The sequence below is a fragment of the Aythya marila genome, assembly GCF_965140915.1.
Source record: "Aythya marila genome assembly, chromosome: 15".
NCBI lineage: Eukaryota > Metazoa > Chordata > Aves > Anseriformes > Anatidae > Aythya > Aythya marila.
Genome location: NC_139056.1, coordinates 4494535 through 4519977, shown reverse-complemented (window position 1 = coordinate 4519977; position 25443 = coordinate 4494535). Strand labels below are relative to the sequence as shown.

The 25443-nt window shown below is 47.7% G+C and overlaps 2 protein-coding genes across 3 annotated transcripts; both read left to right on the top strand.

The window, feature by feature from the left end:
* Positions 1 to 41: 41 nt before the first annotated feature.
* RNPS1 (RNA binding protein with serine rich domain 1) lies at positions 42 to 7818 on the top strand. Its single transcript, XM_082772702.1, has 7 exons — positions 42 to 116; positions 2465 to 2620; positions 2927 to 3118; positions 3990 to 4092; positions 4740 to 4893; positions 5366 to 5507; positions 6801 to 7818. Coding segments are annotated over exons 1-7 (855 nt in total). The 5' UTR covers positions 42 to 114; the 3' UTR covers positions 6907 to 7818.
* Positions 7819 to 7981: 163 nt separating this feature from the next.
* TELO2 (telomere maintenance 2) lies at positions 7982 to 25418 on the top strand (the record flags this gene model as incomplete). Of its 2 annotated transcripts, none has more annotated exons than XM_082772580.1 (20): positions 7982 to 8280; positions 8369 to 8637; positions 9194 to 9262; positions 9936 to 10083; positions 10426 to 10528; positions 10840 to 10908; positions 11876 to 12017; positions 12920 to 13056; positions 13800 to 13885; positions 14487 to 14597; positions 15231 to 15316; positions 15636 to 15727; positions 16767 to 16883; positions 17507 to 17578; positions 18154 to 18318; positions 18991 to 19082; positions 19838 to 19937; positions 20307 to 20371; positions 21017 to 21132; positions 24247 to 25418. In XM_082772580.1, 20 exons carry the CDS (start codon positions 7982 to 7984, stop codon positions 24351 to 24353), a joined length of 2445 nt encoding a protein of 814 aa, XP_082628706.1. In that variant the 3' UTR covers positions 24354 to 25418. The 2 variants fall into 2 exon arrangements, with proteins under 2 accessions (XP_082628706.1, XP_082628705.1); XM_082772579.1 differs by having other exon boundaries at positions 14484 to 14597; positions 24247 to 25417.
* Between the last annotated feature and the right edge of the window lie 25 nt (positions 25419 to 25443).

Genomic DNA, 25443 nt, shown 5'->3' with positions numbered 1-25443 from the left:
GCCCCTCCCCCCTCCCCCCCCGTGACGCCATCGCCTCGCGCCCCGCGGCCCCGTTCCCGCCCGCTCTGCGCCCATCCCGCGCGACGCGGCGCGGAGCGGCGGCGGCTGCCGAGGATGTGAGTGGGGCCGGGCCGGGGGGCGCCCATCCGCTCCCATCCGCAGCCATCCGGCCCGGCCGCCGCTCCCAGCGGGCTCGCAGCCGCCCGGGGAAGCCGAGGGGGCCGCGGCGGAGGGGATGGCGGGCGGATGGCGGGCGGATGGCGGGCGGGGGGGGCGCTGAGGCGCCGGGGCCTAGCGCGGGGGGCGGGCGGGAGGCCGGGCCGGGGAGGGGCCTGGGCCTGGGCCTGGGCCTGGGCCTGCGGCCGCTCTGGGTGCGGGAGCGCCGGGCCCGCTCTGCGGAGGGGTTGCCGGGCGCCGGCCCGTTGCGGGCTGGGCTCTTTGTGCGCGGCCTCCTCGCGGGAAGGGCTGGGCCTCGCCGCACCCAGGTGGCGTTGAAGGCCCCCTCCGGTAGGGCCAGAGCTGAGCTGACAGTTCGGGGGCCGATAGCTCTGCACAGCTGGGCTGCTGGCAGCACAACCACAGTTGCAGGAGTAGTTGGTGTGTAGGAGGAAGTGCTGTAATCCCGACTGGTTGTTTAGAAGGGAGGTGAGGAAGGAAAATAGCCTGTTTTGTGTGTCCAGGAGCTTGTCTGTTCTGTTCCTCCCAGTGGGTCAGCTGGTCTGTCCCCGTGGTCTTCTATTTCTGAGCAGGGAAAGCATGGAGCTGGTTAAAAACGTCCTACAGCTTAATGGCAGGCACAGGTTTGCTTTTCTCGACCACCTTTAGCACCCCTGGAGCAGTCTTTGGGCTGCCTTCTTGTTGCTGCAGGTGGCAGGGAAGGCCGGCTGGTGTCACGTTTGTGCTGCTGCTTTCTGTTCTCTGGGCAGAGAGGCGCGCAGGAACAAGGTGTTCCTTGACTTCTGGAAGCTGTGGTGGGCAAAGTGTGCGAATACTCACTTGTGTTGCTTGTTGTGGTGGCTGTGTTAGGGAAAACCCTGAAAGGAAAAATCAGGAGAGCCAAGTTCAGCTGTTCAGAAGTGATCTCTTCCCAATCGTAAATTGAATTGGAATTTAGAGAACAAAGCAGTTGATTATCAGAGTTGGGACACCAGAAGCACAGAAGCAATGAGACCATTGCGTGCAACAAGCTGGAGAGTTTTCCTCTTGTTAGCTGGCTTGGCCTTCGCACATGGAGGGGGAAGTGTTTCCAACACCACAGAGCACAGTGGCTGCCGTGTCACTGCTCGTAACGCTGGCAGTTCAGGGGAGTTCGTGCCTGTTCTTCATTTCCCAAATGTTTCATTTGTGGGTAGGTAATTGGCGTCACACCAACTCAAATCTGCCACGTTTTTTAGCAGTTATTAAAATTTATTTAGAGGAAGCTTTTAATTCGGATGTTAAGCAATCTTAATCTGGTCTTTCTAAGGCTGAAAGGGCTTTGGGAGGAGCTTGTTAGGGTTGAAAGCAGCCGTAATTGAGTGTGGGTTTTTTGTTGCTGAAGTTCTCAGCAGTACTTCTTGACCAACGTATGCTCTGGGCCACAAATTGGCTGTGGAGGAAACCAAAGCTTGCTCCTCTGGAGGTGAGGCTGTCAGGAGGCACGAGCTGCATGCACGTCCTGCAGAGGAGCTGGGTGTCCTCCACCTGCCTTTTCTGGGGAGTCTTGGAGAGTGAGGACCCTTTGTACTTTAGGTGCCAGTGTGAGCAGGCACAGGGTGGGCTGTGAGCGGCAGCACAGCGGTGTGTGCCACTCAGGGACCCTGCAGAAGTTGGTTGTCCTCCAGTCCGCTGCCACTGCTGCAAAGCAGCTTTGCTCTTTCGTGCCTATCTGCTAATTTCTTCATTCTAAACACTTTTATCTCGTCACTGGGCTGCTCTTTGGAGTTTATTGCACTCAATTAGGGTAGGGATCTGTTCTCAGAACCAAGGAGTTAGAAGTGAGATTTGAGATAAGTGAGGCCCATTGGGTGCTGCTTTGGATGTCTCTGAAGGGGAAATGGAGTTATCAGGAGTGAAAAAGAAGAGTTTGCTAGCACTCAATGAAAGTAATAAAAAAATCCAACCCTAGGTAATCATTCCATCCCAATTTTTAGGCTTAATGAAACCGGGGATGTTGTAGGGTACTAGGGCCCTCCCAGGGAGGGTGAGGAACTGGAAATGCACCTCTTTCTATGTGAATCTGTATGTGACAATTTATGGATGCTGTAGTTGTCACCTTCAAAGCTGCTGCTCTGTCATGTAAAGTATTTTCTTTTCTAAAAAGCCCAGACTTACCTAACGCTTTAACTCTGCAGTTACAGTGATCTTGAGTTACATTTGAAGTTCAGTGTTTCGTGTTGCCTTTCAGTTCCTTGTCTGGGTGTGGTTTTCCGTTCTTCTGTGGCTTTCTGTATCAAACAATCCCTTCTGCAATTTGTTCTTTAAGGGCTCCCTCACCAACCAAACGCAAGGATAGGTCTGAAGAGAAATCAAAGGACCGATCAAAGGACAAAGCCGCCACTAAGGACTCGGGTGAAAAGGATCGTGGTCGGGACAAGACACGCAAAAGACGTAGTGCTTCCAGCGGGAGCAGCAGTACCAGGTAGCTGCCGTTACGGGTAGTAACAAAACCAGCGTTTTCAGAAAGCATCAGCCATACTTCTGGTTCATTTCATTCCCCACGTTGTGGACTCATTCAAACGTTGCCTTGTGTTAGTCACAGGAAAATTGTGTCTGACTTGAAGGGTTTGGGTTCCGTGAGATACAAATTTCATTTGGCTGAACTAGTGAGCTATGGAGAGTCGATTTTTCAGTGTTTCAGCTTGCAGTTGTTTTCTTTGTAATTATGATAAGTTTTTCAGCTATTCTTTTTTTTGGGTACTCCGCTCATGTTTTTTTTCCCTATCAGGTCCCGTTCCAGCTCAACTTCCAGCTCAGGGTCCAGTTCCAGCACTGGTTCTAGCAGTGGCTCGAGCTCCTCTTCTGCCTCGAGTCGCTCTGGGAGCTCCAGCACCTCACGCAGTTCCAGTTCCAGCAGCTCTTCTGGATCCCCCAGTCCGTCTCGACGGAGACACGACAACAGGAGACGTTCCCGTTCCAAGTCAGTTCTGTTTGACTTTTAGGAATTACCAGATAGCAGGCCAAGTTGCATGTAGAATACAGGCGCTTTATCAGATTTTTTTTTTCCTTTTTTTTTTTTTTCTCTCTGAGGACAATTTTTTTATAAGTTAGAGATCTGGATTTTGTTAGAATGGGTGTGCTCCTTTTACTTACAATCAAAATGTATGCCCTGCAGAGATTAAAAATCTAATTTTTTCAGGGTAATTTCTACGTACTATATGTTGTAGAGGCAGTTTTAATCAGTGTTTCCCCATTAGAGTGGGAGTAAAAGGGCACCATATGACAATAAAGGTCTTTATATATTCCCTGTAAATTATAGCCAAGAGCAACAGAAAAGCCAGGGCTAACAGTGGTGGGTAGGCTGGTGTGTGTGTATGGTCTCTTAGGTGTAAAAATAAAATGGGTGAGGACCAAAAGAAGCATTTTTGTAAGGGTGGCAATCAAACTATCTTAATATCCATACAGTATGTTTTTTCCTTTGGATAATTCTGTAAATAAGGTGTGGAAGGCTGATAAAATCTACTAAAGTGTTACAATCCAGTTTGCTCTTTTATTATGTCCCTAAATTCATGACAGTGAGATTTGGAAGAAGCCTAAATACAAATGTTCTGCCTACTGAAGTTTTTTTTTTTTTTAATCTGGATAGTAATTTTAAAAACCTGCAAGCAAAATGCAATATGCAGCTATTTAAATAGTTCTTTAGTTCTTAAAAATGTTACTTAGTTCTTAAAAATGGTACTTAAAAATAGTTCTTAAAAATGGTACTTTTAAAAATCACGTGATAGGGATTGGCTTCTGGATTTTGTCTTGCTTTTTCCCTAAACTATAAACATTTTCTGTTGTGAAATCAGGTCCAAGCCACCCAAGAGAGATGAAAAGGAGCGGAAGAGGCGCAGCCCATCACCCAGACCCACAAAAGTACACGTTGGAAGGCTCACTAGGAATGTGACCAAGGTAATGGCATGCTTGCCTGGAATGCCAAGCTTACATATCTTCTGTGGGCATTTGTTGGTGGCTTTCTTAAAGTCTCCGATTTTGTTGTTGTTGCTGGACTGCTGCCAAAATAACTCTTCTGGGAATTCTTGCTTTGTGTCCAAATGGATGAGTGAGGAAAACTTCATAAGAACCTCACTGAGTCAAATATAGTACAGGCTTCTGAGACTCTGTAGTGCTAAAAGGTTTGTCTGCCTTGTTGGAATGCCAGACCTGGTACTTTGCCTTACTATGAAGAAAACTGTCAAAGTCAGGACAGTAGCAGAAATGACCTGGGAGGCATTAAGAACATCTGGAGGTTCTTGAAGAGGGTCTGAAGAGAGAAGGTCTGGCAATGTAGTTTAAAGGTCTTCAGAGGTAAAAGTTCAGGGAGCTGAAAAAATGGTGTTTTTAAAAAGTACTGAGAATTGTAGCTAAGAGTTTCAGACTAAGGGCACGAGCCCGTTTTCATAAGGTCCCCAGGAGGGTTTTTAGCTAATTTAGTGCTGTGTATATCTTGAATTTACTGCTCTGTGCCAGCCAGACCTGGGCAGTGGTATATGAGTGGTAAGAGGCATATGGGACACGTACCGTAAGAGTGGTCCTGAAGTTCTGCTCTTTCTCTGCAGGATCACATCATGGAAATATTTTCCACTTACGGAAAGATTAAAATGATTGACATGCCAGTTGACAGGCTAAATCCACACCTCTCTAAAGGTTACGCTTACGTTGAGTTTGAGAACCCAGATGATGCTGAGAAAGCCCTGAAACACATGGATGGAGGTAGGTGTCAAATGTTGAAGGGAGGCTGGGTGCTTTTAAAAAAAATGTCTTTGTAACAGGTGGGCTTGGTCTGAAAATAAGTGAGAGATGGCGTAGCTTTTGGGTAGCTGATCTGAAATACTCTCATTCTGTTTTCAGCTTGAATGAGTTTGGCTTTTGTGTGATTTCAGGACAGTTCCATAAAAACTACAGAAACACTAAAACTGTTTTTTTTTTTTTGTTTGTTTTTCCAAAATAAAAACCAATAAAAATCTTTAAATTTCTAAAATCCTTCCCGATTAACATCTGAGGGGATATTTGATTTAGAAGTCCAGTGTGTAGGTGGACTTCATCAGCGTCAGTCTGGAGCGGGTGGTGGAAGTAGAGCTGTAGACAAAGCTTGTGACAGAGCTGGGAGTTGCAGCCATGTGGTCTGTAGATGTTGGTGCTGGAAAACGCTTGCATCACCCTACTTCTGTGATTTCATGCAAAGGCCAGATCGATGGTCAGGAGATCACCGCCACGGCTGTGCTGGCGCCACGACCTAGACCCCCTCCCAGACGCTTCAGCCCACCCAGGAGGATGCTGCCACCACCACCCATGTGGCGTAGGTCACCGCCTCGCATGAGGAGAAGGTGAGAGGTGACAATTTGTATTTCCTTCTCAGTGTAACAAGAGCGTATCACTGAAATACTCTGCGTGAGGACAGTTTCATCCCATTGGACTTGACCTGCCCTTCCGAGTGATGGTAACTCGCACCTTTTGGGCATCAGTTGAACCCAGGCTGTACTTGGGAAGTGCTTAGTGCTGGCAGTGACCTGCTGCCATCTGAACGCAGTCTGCTGGAAACATCAGATGCATCAGATGCTTTCCAGCCTGCTCCCTGGAGTCCCTTCCATGCAGTGCTTTGAGGTGAAGTGACACACAGTTGTGGCTGGGAGAATGCTTTTGGCAGCCTGCTCCAGCTGCTTGCTTTTTGGAAGTCCTTGCAGCTCTCTCCCTCATTTCTGTGCATGAGAACAAGGCCGCAAAGCAGCCTTCCCACATCAGGCGGCTGGAGTACACTGACCCCAGGGTGGGACCGGGCGCGTACACACCTGTTGTATGCTGCAGGCTCCGAAAGATTTACCTGAGTGCATCGAGGCAGCCCTTTCTCAGGATCTCGGTGAGCTCCTCTGTCATGGAAGCCTGCTGAAACTCTTGTAACCACTAAAAGCAATTCCTGATTGGAACCAGCTGATTGCTGAGTGGATAGATACCGGTTTAAAAGAGAACGTGGCACAAGATTCACTGCTCGTTAGTCCTCCATAAAAGACGCTTTTTACTGAGGTCATGGAAATGAGGGATTGGATGGTTTGTTTGCTTCCCTAGTCTGCCTTACCATCCTGTCAGGCTCTGTTAATGTTCTCTGGCAGGAACCTCGGTGTCGCACTGGTGGCTGTATAGATAATTGTAGTACTGAAGTTCTTGAAGCTCAACTGTTTCTTAGAGTGAGAATTCCCCTAAGAAATGGCCCTGTGGTTCTGTGTGACTTGGATAAACCCTTTCCCTGAACCTCACTGTACTTTAGGAGCTGAAGCTGACCTTTCACAGGGAGGAGAATCTGATGTAGAATGAACTTGAGTTTGTTTTGCTTGAGAGTAAATAAGAATCTTGTTTGTTCTTAGGATATTAAGTCTCTTTCAACTTCAGAAGCAGAGGGACAGTAGCTAGAACATTCCTGCTATAACAATCCTCTTTGAATTGCCTTTTTGCTCCCTGGCTGTACTTCATTGGAGCTCTTTCAGAGTGGCATTTATTTATTTATTTATTTATTTTGGAGGGGGACAGGGAGCATTGATTTGAAAAGGTGGTAGGCGAGCTGACAAACGACTGGAACCTGTTGTCCATGTCTCCTAACAAAAGCTTTCTTCATCCTTCTCTGCCAGGTCCCGATCTCCTAGGCGCAGATCCCCTGTCCGCCGGCGATCAAGATCCAGATCTCCTGGACGAAGGCGCCACCGCAGCCGCTCCAGCTCAAACTCTTCACGATAAAGCAAAAAGACTGGACAGCTTTTTATTTTTTAACTTAAATCCCATGTAACTAAATATTGTACCTTTTTTTATAATGGGTCTGGGTGAGGAGGGGGTAGAGGGGGAGAGAGAAAGAGAGAGAATCCTGGCAGTGAAAGTGATCTAAGAGGAGAAATTTCCAGTTCCTGGCCATTAGATAGCCTCTGTCGTGGGGCTTCTAGTTTCCTGGCATTGATTGAAATTGTTTCATAAAAAAAAAAGGCTTTGATTTTTTTAAAGGCTACAAAAACAGCATCTCCCAGATAAATGGGTGGGAAGATGTTGTAGCTTCTCTTTCTCCAGTTTAGCAGGCTGCTGCTTGATGATTTCCCAACGCTTAGCACGCTGTACAGACGAGCATGTAAATCTTGAGCTATTTTGGAAACCCTATAGAGTAGGACAGGGAGGCGTTCATCACTAGGATTTTCAGAGCAGCTGCAGTGCAGATAACCAGATCTGCCCGAGGCTTCAGTACCGAGCTGTTGCTGTGCTCGGGTGCTGGAGCGCTGAGAGTTCTGCGCGCCGAGCTCCCCCGTGAAGCCACTGCCAGGGGAACGCTGCAGACACGGTGCAGCCTGGCGAGGGGGTGCTGCAGGAAGGAAGCTGGAAACCCTTAGTGCAGGTTTGGAGCTGCTGCCCTGAGGGGTTCCTGCCGCCTTTCCTTGGGGTTTTGGGTGAAAGTTTCCCATCCGGCCCCCTGGGGAGCGGTGCCCCTCCAAGGCTCCGGGGGCTGCGCTGCTGCCCGGAGAGGCGCGGGACTCGCCGCCTCTTGTACAGTCGGTCCTAGCACGTTGCTGGTTTGTTTCGTTTCTGTTCCTGTCGTTGTTTTGTATGGTTTGTAGCGTTTGTAGCGGTGCGGGACGCGCCCAATAAAGCCGCAGGGCTCCGAGCTCCGCCCGCCTCCGCCTCGCTGCCTCTCTGCCTGGGGGGGGGGTTGGGGGGAGGGGGGCGCTGCGCCTTTAAGACCGGCGCGGGTTGTGCGTGTGACGTCACGCGGCGCGGCGCCGCCATTGGCTGCCCGCGAGCGGCGGCCGGAAGCGGGGCGCTGGGCGCCGCCATGGCGACGGCTGTGGAGAGCGCCCTGCGGGAGGCCCTGGCGGGGCCCGCGCCCGGGGCGGCGGCGCTGGGCGCGCTGCGGGACGCGCTGGCGGCGGCGGCGGGGGGGGGCGAGGCCGCCCTGGGGCCGCGCGAGCGGGAGCGCCTCGGGGCCCTGCTGCGCCGCCTGGCGGCCTCCGCGGCCGCGGGGCCCGAGGAGCCGGCGGGGCCCTGGCGGAGCTGCTTCGAGGAGGCGCCGCCCGGCCTCGCGCTCAGCGCCCTGCTCGCGGCCCTCGGCGAGCCTCGGGGGGCGGCCCCGCGGTCAGTGCGCCTGGGGGGGGGGGGGGGGGGCTGCGTCCCGCTTCGCGTTGCGCTGTCCCCTTCCAATGTCCCCGCTTTCTCCCCCCAGGGCCGGCGCCGGGCTGCGGGCGCTGCTGGAGGAGCTGGAGCGCCTGGTGCGGGGCCGGCTCCCGGCCGTGCTGGGCGAGCTGTGCCGGCAGCGGGGCTCGGCGGAGCTGGGGGCCGGCCTGCTGGGAGCCGTCGTGGCGCTGCCCGAGCGCCTCAGCAACGCGCTGCAGGGCGGGCACCCCCCCGCCGTCTTCCTCCCGCAGAATTACTTCCCGCTGCTGGCCGCAGCCATCCTCGAGGCGCTGCACGAGGTCGCCGCTGCCCTGAGAGGTGGGGGCGGAGGGAGGGCGGTGCGGCTGGGGCAGGGCTTCCACGGGCGGGTTTCACGCATGGATCCCTTTCCTGGCGTTTGAAATGCAGATAATGGGTGGTACAGAGCCTCCCCCTCACCTTCCAGGCTGAGGTTCCTCACACATAAGAGTATAAAGTACAAGGAGTGAGAAAGATGGCTCAGGCTGTTTAAAATCCTGATGATAGCGGCAGTCCTGTGAGCTGTTAAATGTCTTCATCCATTGCCAGAATTTAGCTCAATTAACGGTGTGGAAGTAAGCCTGCACGTGTAGCCAGCCCAACAGTGCTGAATGAGCCCATGGTTTTATCACCGTTGTGTTAAAGCGGGACTGAACTGCCTCAGGCTTCTCACTCCGCCTGTGTACAGATAATCCTGGGGACTTTTTGTTCTTGAAGGCAGGTGGTGGAGGGAGAAGAGAGCATGCCTCAAGAAGGGAATTAATCCATGCTTTCAGGCTTCAGCACCTGTAGAAGTGTGCCTGCTCTGGATGCTGCTGGTGGTGGTGATGTTGTGTTTGTGTCTCTTTTATCCCAGGTGGCTCGGATTGCTCAATATCTTCTCTTTCTCATGTTCTGGGGAAGGTCTGCGTTCGTGGGAGACAAAGTGAGTGTGTTACGATAACATCTGGGGGAGAGGGAAAGCCTGGTTTGCTGGGTTAGTGAGGAGGTGTGACTATGACAGTGATCACCAGAGGGAGCAGGAGGCTGTGGAGGTGATCCTGGGGCTTTAGGAGCTAGGCTGCTCTCCGCTTCCTGAGGTTGTTCAGCTACATATCTGCTAGATGCTGATGCTTTTTTATCAGCTCACGTGAGCGCAGTCTGCTTGGCTCTAAAATACTGTTGAGGCTTCTGGTCTTCTTGTGGTGCCGTTTGGGCCATGATTATGGGACGACCTTCTGGCACTTCTCATCCAGCGGTCTGAGAGCCTGCTGTGAATACCAACAAAAATCCCTCCCCGCCTGTAACACTCCCCTTACGTGACCAGCCTTCATTTGGGCCCGCCACAACTTTGAGGCCACAGTAGGAGTTAACAGGGCCTGGGGGAAGGAGAGATTTTCTGTCTGTTTACTCTGATGAGGAATACCTACAAGTTTCTTCGGCCTTAGGTTAGTTCTAACCACAGGAGAGATTCAGAATTATCTGCTGTATTTCTCCACCTGTAAGTATCCTTAACTAAGCAGGCTGGCCCTGAGCTCCATCGCGCCAATCCATGCATTTACCTCTTAGCCCAACCGTCCTGTCCATGTATTTACCTCTTTTTCTCTCTTCTACTTCAGAAGAAATTCTGAGTGTTTTGGTGCCCCGCCTCGCGGAGCTCACCAGGTCGGACTGCATCTGGCAAAGGATTTGTTGGCGCCTGGTTGAGTGTGTGCCAGACCGCTGCATGGAGGCCGTGGTCCTTGGTTTTGTTGAGAGAGCACCAGGGTAAGAACTCTGTTTTCTTTCCTGATCCTGAGCACAGGCTGCAGCTTTCTCACAAATAGTTGCAGAGGCTGTTTCTGAGAGATGCTGGCATGTGTGTATGGGGATAAAGGAGCAGCCTGATTGTTCCCCCTTGGGTAGAACCTGCGCTATTCTGTAAAGGTCTGGGCCATGACATGGAGTGAAAAAAATCACAGACTGGCTCTTAATGTTTAAAGGTGTTTTAGTGATTCCTAGCTTTTGACTTCTTTGCAATAAGCTGCTGACAGAATTCCATAGGAGTGGAGACAGCGTGACAGTAACTCCAGGGCTTCCTAACGTTTTGCTGTTGACTTGTCTTGCCAGGGCAGATGTCTTGTCTAGGCTGCTGGGGAACCTGGTTGTGAAAAACAAGCACGCTCAGTTTGTTGTGACGCAGAAGTTCCTCCTCTTGCAGTACGGCTACACGGTGAGGGCTGCATTGAACAGCTGCCTGCCCTTCCCAGAGTGCTGATCTGGTGGCTTTGAGGCTTATTCTCTGGACTGTTTCTGTGCTGTGTTTGTCTGCTCTTGGTGGTACAAATACTGATTCCGCTCTTGGTTTTCCATGTTTCATCAGCAGTTTCATGTGATGCACTTCTTTTTTTTTTTTAATTTGCGGAGTCTTCAGTCTCTGAATATTATCAACCAGTGCCTCACACTTAAAAGTTCAACACGCTGTGCATTGCTGGATGACAGCTCTGTTCCCAGTTAATGAAAACCGTGGGTCTTGCTTTACAGACTGCAGTGCTACAGAATCTCCTTGGCTACCTGTCCCTGGACAGCCTTCGGCGTGCCTTATTGATCAAAGTAAGGTTAAGTCACGTTTCTGGTGATGTATCTGCTGGAAAAAATGCTGATGTGAGTGGGTGTCTGCGTGGTGGAGAATTAGGGTGCTTCTCTAAGTCTCTTCTGCTCCTGTTCATGAGAGTGAAGGAGGCCCTACAGCACCGACTGGTGCAGAACAAATGAATTGTGATAGACTAGGCAAGGACTCTCTGCACTCTGATGTTAGTTTTTCACATTTAATTGGCAAATTGCCTTCCCAGCAGCAAAACTAATGATGCCTGGATTCCTGCGAGGGTCCTACATGCTCGGTCCTTCTCAGCTTTCTCCTTCATCCCCTGGCTGCGTGGCAAACGGCAGAAAGCGCTGAAGTTGGCTGAGAGCAGTCCATGCAGAATGGTTCATGCTTTGGAAGCTTTATCTACCTTTGCTTCAGCAGGGATGCAGATCTTTTCCCTCTCCAAGTCAGCAGTTTAATGGAACTTCTAGGAAGTTGTTATCTCTGGAAATTGCTACAGATTTGTAATAGTGATTTTTTGATATATTCCCCTTCCCCCCCCCCCCATCAAAGGTTCAAAAATCTGCGAGTCCTGGCAGCTATTTAGACTTTGAAGGTTGGACTAAAAGCATTATGTAAACAGTATAGCACTGGTTTTTGATAAATGGTATGCAAAACAATACATGTTATTATGAGAAACCAACATACTTCTAACTTTTAAGCAAAAAACATTATTTTAACAAGGTATTAAAGGGAGGTGGTACGGACTTCTTAGTTGGCCAAGCACAATGTCATTTTGGGCCCTGAAATACCAAGTTAGCTCCATTGGCGGGGAGAGTAATTACCACTGGGAAAGCGTGAAGGCCAAAGGACCATCATAAATTTCATGTGCTGTATGAAAGCTTGAGTGTTCCTTCAGAAAGGAAATTATGTATGGAAACGATCTGTTTCAAGCCAATTTGGGCAAACAAAGTTGTTTATCCTCTGATTCAGGTGCTGCAAGAACTCTTGGAGACGTGGAGCAGTAGCAGTGCTGTGAAACACTCCCCACCTGAGCAGCAGGAATATATTAGCAAGGCCATCCTCATCTGCCTCTCGCATCTGAAGGATTCTGAAATAGAGAGCTGCAGACAAGGTGAGGTGGCAGGAGAAGCAGGGCATAGTTGTGCTTCACAGAAAAATGGACTGTTGAGGAGGAAAAGATCTCGTTTTGATGCACCGGCTGTCAAAATTGGCCGAACTTCCATTTTGTTGGGGTGGGGAGTGCACCAAGAATAAAAAGCTGTTTGGTTAGGCTCTGTCCTCTGTTCTGCTGCCCTTGGTGGGGTCACTGGCTGGGCGGGTGGGGATGGGGAGTTGCAGGCAGGGGCTGTCTGCTCGGGATTTATGTCGTGCATAGCGGAGTGGAGTCACAGAATGGCTTGGGTTGGAAAGGACCTGAAAGACCACCCAGTTTCATCCCCTGCCGTGGGCAGGGACACCTCCCACTAAGTCAGGGTGCCCAGGACCCCATCCAACCTGGCCTTGAACACCTCTGGGGATGGGGCATCCGCAGCTGCTCTGGGCAGCCTGTGCCTCAGCACCCTCTGAAGATCTTCCTCTTACCCTCTAATCTAAACTTACCCTCTTTTAGCTTAAAACCTTTCCTCCTTGTCCTGTCATTATCTGACTGAGCAAAAATACACTCTCTTTTTTATAAAGCCCCCTTTAAGTACTAAAAGGCTGCAGTAAGGTCACCCCACAGCCTTTTCTTCTAGAGGCTGAACAGCCCCAGCTCTCAGCCTGGCCCCATAGGAGAGGTGCTCCAGCCCTCGAAAAAGTAAATACTCCAAATTTAGAATATTCTTGTAATATTTTGTTGACTTTCCATCCTGTGAAAAAGCATGTTTTTATTCTGTTGGTGCTGAAGGGAAAGGCCCTTTTTAGCTTTCTACCCGTTGTTGGGTGGTGAGTGGCTAATGTTGCCCTCTTATGGAACTGGTATGAAGATGCGTGTTTTTTTTCTGACTTTGTTTCATGTGCTATTTATTTTTTCAGAGCTTCTTACAAGCATGATGGAGGGTGTGAAATGTCACTTGGATAGCAGCCTGCCACAGATCCGGCGCCTGGGAATGATTGTGGCAGAGAGCATTAGTTCAAAAATAAACACCGATGGGCCTGTCCTGAAGTTTCAGGTGAGGGCTATGATGAAATTTTTCTTTGGTGTGCAAGGTATAGAGGAAATACGAGCTTTAAAGCGGGTGATCTGGGGCATTACAGTGAGTTCTAACACTATCTGGAAATAAAGAGAGGCAGCAACAGGGTGTCTGCTCACAAAAAACACTTGCATAGAAAACAAATGCATGTGTGAGAGTGGCCTTAGGGGTGTATTCTGATGGCAAAGCTTAGGGCAAACTGTTAATTAATAATGGAGTGCTAGAGATTTATCACTGCATGAGGTTCTGATCTATGGAAGTTAAGAGGGAACTTCACACCTAAACCAGGGGTGAGCATGCAGTCCCTGCAATGGTAGGAACATCTCTGAGTTGAGATTCTCAAGATAAACATGGGGATTTTTGCTGTGCTGTTAGTAGTAGGGTTTGTAAGAATTATGTGATAAAAGCTGCATCCTTTCTTTAAAAATCTGCATCATCCATCATGTTGCGTAGCCAGTTATTAAACGTTTTAAAGATTGTAAATGACATTCAGACAAGGTCTGACCAAGTACTACCATTAAATGTAGGGATAAAGATTACATATGGTACAGATCACCGTGCAGCATCTTACATTACTGCTGGCTGGACAGTGATTGAAACAAATAGGATTGGTGTGTGTTGTCTGTTCTGATTCAGTCCTCATTTGTACACTGCAGAAGGGTCAGATGTTGAATGCTGGTCGTGCTTGCAATCTTAAAGTAACGGTTCTTCTGAATGTCTAGTACGAAGAAGATGATGAAGCAAGAGAACTGAAGTCCCTTCTGGTGCAGGCTCCGTCGTTCTGTGTCCCAAGTGTCCCAGACGACAGGTAAGATATTGCTACTCTTCATTTCCATGCCTTTTAAGTAGCAAATACCAAAAAACATACTGGGGAACTTGGCAAGTTATATTACCCACCCACCAGCCCAGCCCCGATGTTGATTATTTGCAGAGTCTACATCTGGAAAAGATGCGGTGTCCCATTTTTACCTTTTTTCTGCTCCTCGTGACTTTGTCTATGGTTATCTTCCCTCACTTGTCTCTTCCGGACTGAAGAGTCCTCATCTGTCCAGTCATTCCTTGTATCCTCACAAAGGATTAGAATGCGCCTTATTCTTATAATGCAGTATAATTATTTGAAATTCATAATTGAAATGGTAGCATATATTAAAATTGCCTGTTTGATAGCCACACATGGTGAAACCATGCTGCAGTTCCCAGGGGTCTTGTGTTCTCCTGAGTAGAACTGAACGGTTCTGCCTCCTGGGACTTTGTTCTTTATGAAGGCTGAGCTAAGTGGGAGACTGCAGTAGAAGTAATTACCTGCCATTCTACTGAGACAGCAAGGGCTGGTGGTGTGGGTGGTTTTTTGCTCATGAATAGGGACTATTAATCTTGCTGGTTTTAATGCTTCTTGTTGCTCACAGCAGAAAGGAGAAAGCAGATGCTGCACTGCCATCAGCATCGGAAAGTAACGGAAAATCCCATACAGCAGCAGCCCACGTGGTGTCAGATGAGGAGTCGGATACTGAGCTTGACAGGTATGGGGACAAGAAGCTGATAGGAAATGGAACAGGGAGTGGTTGGTTCTTTAGGGAAGACTTGGAGAGAAGGGAGCTATTGGTTGCTGCTTACCTCGGTGATCTTGTGCTTTCTGACCAGAATGCGGGAGCAGAGCTGGTTCAGCTGAGTAGGATGTTGTGCATGACTGCATGCAAGTATGTTAATCAATAACTGGAGCAAAGCCGTTGTCGTGTACAATTGTGATATTTATTCCATTTGACTGACCTAATATACTTTTTTTCTGGAATTATCAGTGTATCTACCCACTTAGTTAGCGGGCTTGTATTGTCCTATCACTTCACCAATACATAAAGAAATCTTAAAAACTGGCTTCTTGCCTCTGGGTCACCTGATTACTTCTGCGCTCGACCAAGAGATCCAGTTCCAGAGCTGGTTACAGGACTGCTCTTTCGCTGGGATTCAGAGCAATTCATAGAACTCCCTAAGGAACTCTTCTAGCCTCAGCTTCAGCAGTGCTGCTGGATTATGCAAGAGTGGCGGTGTTACAGTACTGCCTGTACTGATGCTTTTGCATTTTTTTGTGTGGATAGCTGAGGGAAGGAGAACAGCTGTACCCCGTAAGCTAACTCCTGCCTTTATTTCTTTTACAGTGATGATGATCTTACTCCTTATGACATGTCAGAGGACAAAGAACTAAAGACTAAGGCTCCGGTGTATATTCGAGACTGTATTGAAGGTAGGAGATCGTGGGCTGAGTTTTCATCTGCTTCTTACTGTTCTGGGGAGAGTGGTCTCTTTAGGTTTTTCTTTGTTCTGAGCTAATTTGAAGAAGGTCAGAATTAATGAATTGAAACTCTCAATTTGTAGTATTTCAGTTATCTGGACTCCAGTGCTAAACCATCACTTCTGAGTAATTTGTGTAGTTCCTAATGCTGCTCCTGTGCAGGGTCAATGATACTTTCCTATAAAAGGACAGAATACTGTCAGAAGAAAGTTGGGGTATACACCCAAGCAGAACAATTCTATTAATAATTTCTGTTTCTTTTGTCCTTCAGTCCTGACAGGATCTGAAGATGTGGACAAATGGGAAGCTACAGTCAAGGCTCTTGAGAGCTTGGTTCGAAAGAATCCAGCAGCAACAAGAGAGGTGAAGTAGTCTGAGCTAACAGTTACTGGTGGGCTCCAACACAAGGTTATCCTTTCGCCCTTGTGAGGAGGCTAAATGTGCCAACAGAGCAGCCAGCAGAGCTGTGTGTACCTGAACTTAGAGCTTTCAACTTGGGAAGGGAAATAGAAGGAAATAGTTACTTTGCAAGCAGTTTGCTAGGCTAGAGAGCACAAAGGAGCAAAGAAGCAGGCAAGTGTTCTGACAGCAGCGTGGCATCTAGCAGCTCCAGCACTGAAAATGAAGTGAGTTTGCAAGTAGAGCTCACCAGTATCTCGAGGCAGCGGAGCAAGCTCCGTGCCTTGTGCTGAGCAGAAAAAAATTAAGAAAGAAAATTTACAGGGGAGGCATGAATCCCACAGACAAAATGATTTTAATTTTGGATGTAATTTTGATATTGAATTGAAATTGAATTGTTATTTCCCAACAAAAGGGGGGATAAAGTCAAACAGACTTCCCTATTTGCTTGTAGAAGTGTACTTCCTGAGGGAGTAGGTGGATTGTACTGATCAAGACAAAAAGCTTTTATGAGAGGAACTTAGGACTGGTTTGATTGCTCACCACTACCTGTTAGTAAACAGCTGAAGATGGGATTTGTAGTGCCAGCGGTAGGTGCCTCGGCCAGCCGAGAGAGGGAAGGGCTGTAGTATGGTAAGGGACTGGGTGGACGTTGCGTGTGCTACAGTGCCCTTTAACCCACAAATTTCAGTGATAGGTTTTCATGTCTTATGATGTTTACCATTTGTCCAAAAAGCCAAAGTGAAATGTGAATGTGGACAGAGAAATCAGCCTAAGGGGTTGATACATGTTTTGAGAAATCTGTCTTGATGGCATTTATCTTGATACCTTTTCTCTCCCTCATATGCGAAGGGCAGGATGTTGTTGCCTGTATTCTGTTCCCTCATTTTCTTTACTTAAGTATTAGAAATGGAAAGTGGACTCTGCTCTGTAAATCCTGTGAGAAAGAAAACACCTGCAGTGACTTGGTTCCTTTTTTTTTTTTTTTTCTTATTTTGAGCAGGTTAGCGTGGAGTTGGCAAAAATACTACTGCATCTGGAGGAGAAGACCTGCATTGAAGGCTTTGCAGAGCTCCGTCAGAGGGCCCAAGTAGCTGTTCTAACCGTGGATCCAATACCTGTTAGTCTCTCTTACTTCTTCCCTTTTTCAGTTGAGGCACAGGGAAAAATTTAAGCAGGTGAAGTCTCTTATCTTTGTAGAAGCAGCTATCAGTGTGGTAGGACAGCTGGCTGATGTCTGACAGCACTTACACAGAGATGGGCTGTATACTGAAGAATCTGCAATGGATGGCAGACAACGGGAAAGAAAAACTCAGTCAAAAGCCATAGCAGACTGGGAGAGATTTGGTATATGGATAAATCATATCTAAATTGCCTTGTCTGGTATAAGGACTTGTTGTGCTGAAGGGAGATTGCTTCACATAGAATGAAGCTGAGGCACACAGTCTCTAAAAGATTTGACCGCTGTTTGTAATCAGCTGCCATAACGTTTGGATGCCTCTGCATAGGAGGGAGAGAAGGATCACAAAATCCCTTTTGTTGTTTACTTCCTTTGGGAGAATCTAGAAGCGTGTCTGAATTTCCCCCATTCATACAGTGTTTCTCTTCCCTTGTCTTGGAGGCTTGTTGTTAACTAACAGGGAGCAGAACTTTGTCTGAAATGGAGAATTTAGAATTTTCAGAATTAGGGGAAAGGCTGTTTACTGGGTTTGTGTTCACCGCTTCTTGATTTTTTCTGTCCAGGTAGCACAGTACTTGACCTCCCAGTTCTACTCCCTGAACTACAGTCTGCGTCAGCGCATGGATATTCTTGATGTAAGTGTTCATCTCCTTGCTTCTTGTTTTCATTGTGGCTTTGTTGCACCAGTGCAGTGTCCCTAAGATGTAAAGGTGTTAACCTGTATGCCTTGTAGGAACAGGTGAGGAGGAAGCTCAAGCGTAGGAATCTGTTATGTTAGCATTTATGCCTGGCATTCCCCTCTTGTTCTTAACCCTGCTACACTCAATTAGACAGCAGTCCTCGCCCACACAATGCAGTGTGTGATGGTCTATTGCCTAACGGCAGCTGCTGTTTCCTAATGTGTCATCAGTCTGTGATCTCTTCACTTTCTGAAAGACAGCAACCTGCTTGTGGCTCCTTCCACATCATGTCACTTACTGTGTCTGAAAAAGGAGCCCCTGCTCTGTTTCAGAGTTCAGTGACTGAGCTGTTGACCAAATACCTCGGAGTCAGTTGATGGGGTTCAGGCACTCACCCTGTTTTCTTAATTCTAGAACCATTGTGCCTTTCTGCCTTGCTGTTCTGATGGTTTGGGTGCAGGTTAGCTGTTGTTGTTGCCTTGTACAGGGATTATTCCCTTTTAACAGAACATTCCTTTTTTTCCCTCTAGGTATTGGTTTTGGCAGCTCGGGAACTGTCCTCTCCCAAGGTTCATGGGAAGACCAAGCATGTCGAGAAGCCTTGTGTCCAGCTCCTTCCTGCAAGTGACAGCTCTAAGGACTGGAGAAGAATTGTTGATGAGAGGATCAAAAGCAAGACTAGGAGGTTTGCTAAGGTGAGACCAGGGCAGAAACAAACTTGTGTCAAATTCAGCAAACATATGGACTGGATGACTTGCTGTAGTTCTGTCTGGAAAGAGCAAAATACCTGTGAAATTGGGTTCAATCCAGAGGCAAGACTGGGTAACTTAAAATATCAGTTTCACTTCAGTCTGGCTTTTTTTTTTTTTTTTTTTTTTTGCATGGGAAGTACCAAATCCCATAGTCCTTTCCCAGCAGGAAATAAACCTTGAACTCCTTCCCTCACACTGAGGGATGGCTGTGTCTGTTCTGTGCTTGTTCTGAGCTTGTCTGGCCACTGCAGGGAGCTCTTAACTGCACCTCACAGATTCCACGCCATCCTCCTTCAGACTGGACTGTCTCAGGCTTCTCCTTTTCAGGGAGATGAACTGATGCCAGTTTCACAGGTCCTAGAGGAGTTGCTTTCCAAAACTCCTCTACACCTTGAATGTTCTTGGTTTTAATATGTAACCCAGCAGTACTGAGATACATTGTACTGAAATATTTAGATGTGTGAGAGGATCTTAAGTGGGAAGTGAGGTGACTGGTGTGGAAACTAGCAGTCAGAGGGGTACAGGTAAGCAGTAGTTGACAGTGTGTTGGTTGCAGTGGATGAATGTACAACAGTTGGATATTACATCTTGTGTCTACATTTTTCTCTTGGACAGGGCCCATCTCAAGTGCAAGTAGCTTCTGGCCCAAATGAATTCAATTCTGTTGCTGGGCACTTCTTTTTTCCATTGCTCCAGAACTTTGACAGGTGAGTGAACACGTTGGGATGTTGTTTGGCAACAGCAAGAGTGAGCCTTTCTGCTTGTCTGAGAGCAGCAGGGTAAAGCCCAGAACCTGTGTGGGAGTCCTGTGACACCCTGCTGATGCCTGGCTCATTGATCAAGCTCAGAGAGGACGATTTTGTGCTCTCGGACTTAGCCTATGAAGTTTTCTTGGACAGGACCCTGCAGTAAGTGAATACATCCTACTAAGCATAACCTGTCGGCTGGTACATAGGGGGGTGAATTTGGCAGTACCAAACAGCATTTTGGCTGACCATGGGGAGTTCAAACACAGCCACAGCACTCAGACTGTAGTCTTTAATAGAAGTTACCTGCCTCAGTTTTCGTCTTGTCACATGGATTGATCCTTGTGGCTGTGTTATAGTGCATAGGACACATTTTACTCTCAAGTTTACCTAAGGGAGAATCAGTAACTGATGCCATAAGTGTCCAGATTCTTGTAATATCTGTCTGAATGGTTTGTTTGTCGTATGGCAGCAGTGCTAGCTTTTGCATGCAGTTGCTTCCACGTAAAGCTAGCCTGTTGGTAGGGCTCGTGATCTCTGCTGTAGGGGATGTTACTGGTGTGGGATCAAGCAGCCCATGTTGAAATGGGAATGACTGCATAACTTTTTTTAGGGATTCAGACTTGTATGAGACAGTTTGCTCTGCACAGCCACCTTGACCATTCCAAAGATTCAGCCCTGTCACTGCCACAGGACCGTTTATCTTCTGCTTGCAGGCCTTTATCAACTTTTGATCTCCTGGGGGAAGATCACTTTGTCCTTGGAAGACTGGTCCACACATTAGCAGTCCTGCTGTACCTGGCTGTCAACACTATGGTAAGAAAGGCTGAATGGGCTTTCAGGCAGCAGGACTGACATCTAGCCTGGGAACTTGGGGGTGCATCCTGGGGCCTGCTACACATAGACTGGCAGTAAATTTGAGTCATGTGCTGAAAAGTCCCTAAAAGGGCTGAAAGGAGATATGGGATTCAGACATCCCTGCACCTTTTTCTGCTGCTTCTGATAGTTTTTCTTCCAACTTCTGTGGGAAGTTGGACATACCTTTACTATTCACTGCTTCAGTTTCCTCATCTATAAAATAGCTGGTTGTAACCTTGATCACAGCAGTATACATCAAGGCCCAGATCTTGAGGGTGGTGTGAATGTGAAGGTATTCAGTGTTTGTGTCATCATCCTGTTTTACAGGCAGTTACTGCAATGGGAAAGGCACTGATGGAGTTCGTTTGGGCTCTGCGTTTCCACACTGACTCGTGAGTTGTAGTTGTGTGCTTTTGTTCTCAAAGATCCCCTGTGAGTAAGCATCCAGCCACAACCTCTCCTTGTCCATGACCACCACCTGGCTGAGAATGTCAATGATTTAATCTATTCTTATTTATGCTTACCTCTGGTCTGGTGTTCTTATGACTGAGCATTGCAAGAGCATGTAATGAAAATATTGCTTTAATGTCAGACCAACATAGGAACTTTGCTAATGTCTTCTGGTGTTGAGATACAGTCATTACCTCCAAAAAGCGCGACAGATTTTTCTCCTTCAACTATTCTTGTGATGTTTTCAGCTATTTCAACTGAGGAAGCTGAAAAAAATAGATTCAATTCCTGCATGTGACTTGGAAAGAAATTAAGATGTAGCTAAAATGCTGTAAACATCCAGCTGCTGTTTTAACCTCGCACTATTGCAGGTCCCTGAGTTATGCTGGGCTCCCTGAGACACGGCAGGGGCTCTGTATGTGCGTGCCGTGCCAGCTGGTGCATGGTTGCACTCCTAGTCAGTATGAACACAGCAATGGTTATAAGAGATAGTGGAAGCTGGAGAACCCTGGAGGTGAGGAATAATAAGTAAATCAAGGTAGAGCAAGAAGCTGAAGGTTTTAACTAGTTTGGTCTTTCTCCAACAGGTATGTGCGTCAGGGTCTTTTATCCTGTATCTCCTCTATGCTGCTCAGTGTCCCTGCGGAGCATCTTCTGAACAACATGACAGAAGAGCTTTTGGAGACTCAGTCCTGGCTGGGAGGTAGGATGTCATGGTGTAAGCCAATGTTTTTCTGGCTAGTGCTGCAGTTTGCATGCAACATCTCTTTAAAATTGTAACTGTAACAATTATGTCCTCGTGCTGTGCTCCTCAGGCTTGCATGATAAACAGATTTATTGCTTGATCATAAGTCTAGGACAAATAGCAGACCACACTCTGTGCTGTAGACACGTTGCAGAGGTATCTAAAGTATAAGCTGAGAGATGCTTATGGCATTTCGAAGTGTGACTGTCCTCAAAGTTTGAAACGGTTGCCAAGCAAATATCCCAAAATACACCATGTGCTCCCTTTCTAAGCCTCCAACCACCCAGCTCCTGAAGCTGCAGAACACGCTGTCATATTGCATGTTTGTTGTGGCTTAGCCCTGGCAGGCAGCTCAGCACCACACCACCGCTCGCTCACTCTTCCCAGCTGGGACAGGGGAGAGAATCCCAGCTTCTGCTGTGCCCCCAGCCTACTTGCTGGCAGGGCAGCGTAAAAAGCAGAAAAGTCTGTGGCTCTTGTAAGCACTGTTCTGCAACAACTAAACCATCAGTGTGTAGCACCACTATTTTTATTTAAAATAAGAAAAAAATACAGAGCATTGTGTGAGCCTCTTCAAAGAAAATTAACTATACACTAGCCCAAACCATGCCTGTTGCATCCAGGCAGTGACTGACTGGCAGTAACATACAAGACTTGTTTTAAGCTGTGTGCACAGAAGATGGGTTTCCTTAGTGCTAATAACAAAAGGAAGAAGAGCATGGCACCATCTCCTAACATCCTACTGCTGCTGAACAGCCTATGACAGAGAGCAAATGACTCGGTTTGTATTGATGTGAGATGCACCGTGTGCAGGCTGCAGTTTTGCTGGGTTGTGCTAAGCTGGGACTGCACATACTTGTGATTGTGTATGGCAGCGTGCTGCAAGTACAAGAGGAAATAATGCTGTGTGCTTTGTGCCTCTGAAGCCTCCACTGTATTCTGAGTGGCCCTCATGTGACTCCCCGGGTTGGTTTCCTTCACCATTCTCACTCTTGGTGAGTTGGCTTCCCCCAGGGAGCAGGCAGGAAGCAACACTGACACAGGCGGCCTCTGATCCTTGCACGTTGTGGAGCTCTGTGTCCTTTAAGAGGAAGAGAGCTGCCTTGTGGGGCCAAAAGCTTTACTTTTCCCATGACATGCAGTGTGCTCTGAAGCATCTGTTTGTCTTTGTTGTTAACCACTGCTATTAGCAAGTAAAGACTTTTGAGGAAGGCTGTGACCACCTCTTCTAAACGAGGGTCTGTGTAGCCTGCTTTTAATGGGTTACTTTTGGAAGAAGGAGGACAGAGCTAGCAGCATCTCTTATGCCTGTAGGAAGTGTAACTGTTTTTTAATGTGGGGCTGTTGCATGAAAATTGTGTGATGGATCCTGGTGGGAATGAATAAGCTGAGAGGTGTGTGCATACCAGGGAAAGGGAAGCTCAGAAATGTTAAAGAATGCACTTGGCTCTGCATCTGGTCAGATACGATTAAAGTGTATTTTAAAACCTACGTATCCTTCTAGAGCTGCTTCCTGAAACAACTTCTGGGGCTGTGGCTTTGCTGTTTGTTGTAAGATTGTTGGTAAAACACTATCACAGGGAGGTACTGGGCTCTTGCTGCTCCAGTAGCCGAGGTCAGTCGAGACCTGCTTTTGTGACTGAGTCACGGTTTTGGGCTAGCAGACTTGCTGTTCCAGACAAGATTTGAAAGAAGAAGCAACATCTGTTAGGTCTGCTGTTATAGCAGGGAAAAATGACAAGCTGTCATGCATGCAAGCCTTCTACTATTATGCCTAACAGCTGGGAGAAGTCACAGCTTTGGGTTTCAGCTTAGAGCTTGTGCATTTCTCCTATGGCTAAAACACAAATTGGGACTGGAGAATATTCTCCCTGCTGCATGTGGCAGAAATCTCTACCTCTGCTCCAGCTTGTAATTACCTCCCAGCCTGTGCAGATGGCTGTCGTTCATAGCAGGAATAACTGGTCCTGCTCTACAGAGTTGGGGCTGGAACTAGAACTGTTTCCCTTTAGAAAGTGTTCGCAGAATGGTGTAAGAAGTTTCGGGTGCTGTCACAGTAGTCCCGTTAGTGGCTGCTTTGGGACATTTCAGCTGTAGAGAGAAGCTACCTACAACTGAGCAGCCTAACTGTTCCTGGGCGGGGAGGAGGGGAACACCTAAGCATTTCTAGGAAACGGTTCCTTCAAAGGCAGCTGCTGAGGAATTGAGGGAATTCCCCACCCCTTGAAAGTGCTGTCATGGGTAAGCTGCTCTTATGGAAGAACCTGAATGTATTCTAGTGCCCAGTGCCTCCCTTTCGGTGGCAGCAATTCAAGGTCTGTACTCATGCAGTTAGAAGCAGTGCCAACAGCAGGCTCTTAGCTTACAAGCTTGTAGTAACCTGTCTTGTAGCCTTCCCCTTTTTGCTTCTGTAGAGGGAGTTTGGAAACACCATAATGAAGCTCTCCCTGAGTTTATAAATAGCTCTACTCAATCTGAATGAGTCATGTGTTTGGGCTGACAGTGCTGGGCTCTGAGCGCGCTGCTTGTGCGTACAGGATATCCTTACACAGGCTCTCAGCTCTTCCAGGCTCCCCCTGCTCAGACATCCTGCGTGCATCCTGGTTTTTACTTTGCAGGCCTAGTAAGGGCCCCTGAAATAACAGCTGCTTGAAGCAGCTTAATCCCCTCCCTTACATGCTGCAGAAAGTGTAAGAGACTGACTCGTTTATCAGAAGCACAACTGAAAACGTGTGGAAGCTCAGGGCCTGCTTCTTTCTTTCCTCCAGTCAAGCGTGCTGTGACCATGGGTTTCGGGAGGGAGCACTGAGCATTTGTTCAGGCTGTAGGAACCGGGAGCATGGAGACATCAGGGGTTTGAATAAGTTGATTTCTAATTGTAAACTGCATTCATGCTAGCAGGTCAGCTGTAGAATAGCTCGAGGGCACAAATATAAATTCTGGCATGGAGGATTTCTTCTGATGTTTCATTTAGCGCTGTTCTGTGGTGGTAACTGATACAGTACAAACATGTTAGGTAAAAGTCTGTTTTTACACCGATTTTCTGATTTACAGTGGCTTCTTCTTTTACAGATGTGGTAGAAAAAGATCCAGATGGGGACTGCAGGAGGCTGGCCTTGCAGAACTTGCTCCTAATGGAGAACCTGAAAAAGAAACTCAACAAAACTGTCCCTTCCTAGCTGAAGGGTAACAGAAATGACTTTACCTCATACTCTTGCCAGCTGGATGTATGTAGGCACTGCTGGGGCCTCTTCAACAGTCACCTGGCTGGAGAAGAGGAAGAAGGGGGAAGGGTGCAGAGCTGTACGCCAGCGAACCTGACTTGACATCTGGACTTTGTAGTGGAGGCCAACTTAGTGAGCTACTGCTATCCGGTACGGAGTGTACAGATGCAGGAAGGTAGGCTAGCACTGCCATCCTCTCCACACCTCCCCCAGCCCCCACCCCCAGCTATTTATAACCTTGGCAAGTTTGAGTCCTCTGCTAAAAATACAGGGAAGAGCTCATAGCTGACTTCTTGTCAGAAAAACAGGGCTGGAAACAGCCACTTACCTCCCAGGGCTGTGACATACCTATAAAAAAAAAAAACAAACTCCCATGTCTTCTGGCAGCATTTGGTGGAATAGTTAGAGGTCTGCTGTTTGAAGCACAGGGTAGTGTGGTGTCAGCAATGACACTGCAGCAGCTGAGATATAAGCGTGGAAAAGCTGCAGTGAAGTTTGAAAAAATGTGCCAAATGTTAAAAGTTTGAGTTCGAGCTGTACTGGAGTTACAAAGTAAGAATCCTTTTGCTGTAATATTAGTACAGAAAGAAGGTGGTATTAAAGTGTAACTAAGGCTCAGATTTTGATCTCAAAAGGTCTAATCTGCATGGCCCTATATTTTTAATAAAGCTTTGGGGAGGGGAAGTCTCCCTCTCTTCTGCAGTATGGGAGTAGTTTGACGTTTGACCAAGCTCCTAGCCAAGCAGGCCAGAGATTCTGCCTTCTAATGAAAGATAAATATGTTAGCACCTCAGCAGACCAAAGCTGTACTTGAAAATTGTCAGCTCAGGAATTCTTACCTCCACTCTTTTCTGGACTTGAACAAGACTGAAGTTACAATACACATCTCTCTCTCTTTTTTCCCTTCAGGTTTATTAAAATACTAAAACTAGATTAAGAACAGGGTCTATATACCCAGCTCTTTGTATGTAGTGTTTGAAATGATACATAATTTCAGTAATGTTGCTTGTACAGTCAAGCAGAAAAAAATAAATTTCTTGGTAAT

Bases quoted from the DNA above. Each gene is read 5' to 3' on its own strand.
- RNPS1 (XM_082772702.1), top strand. The intron at 2,621-2,926 runs GTAGCTGCCGTT...TTTCCCTATCAG, and splicing joins AGCGGGAGCAGCAGTACCAG to GTCCCGTTCCAGCTCAACTT. The intron at 5,508-6,800 runs GTGAGAGGTGAC...CTTCTCTGCCAG, and splicing joins CCGCCTCGCATGAGGAGAAG to GTCCCGATCTCCTAGGCGCA.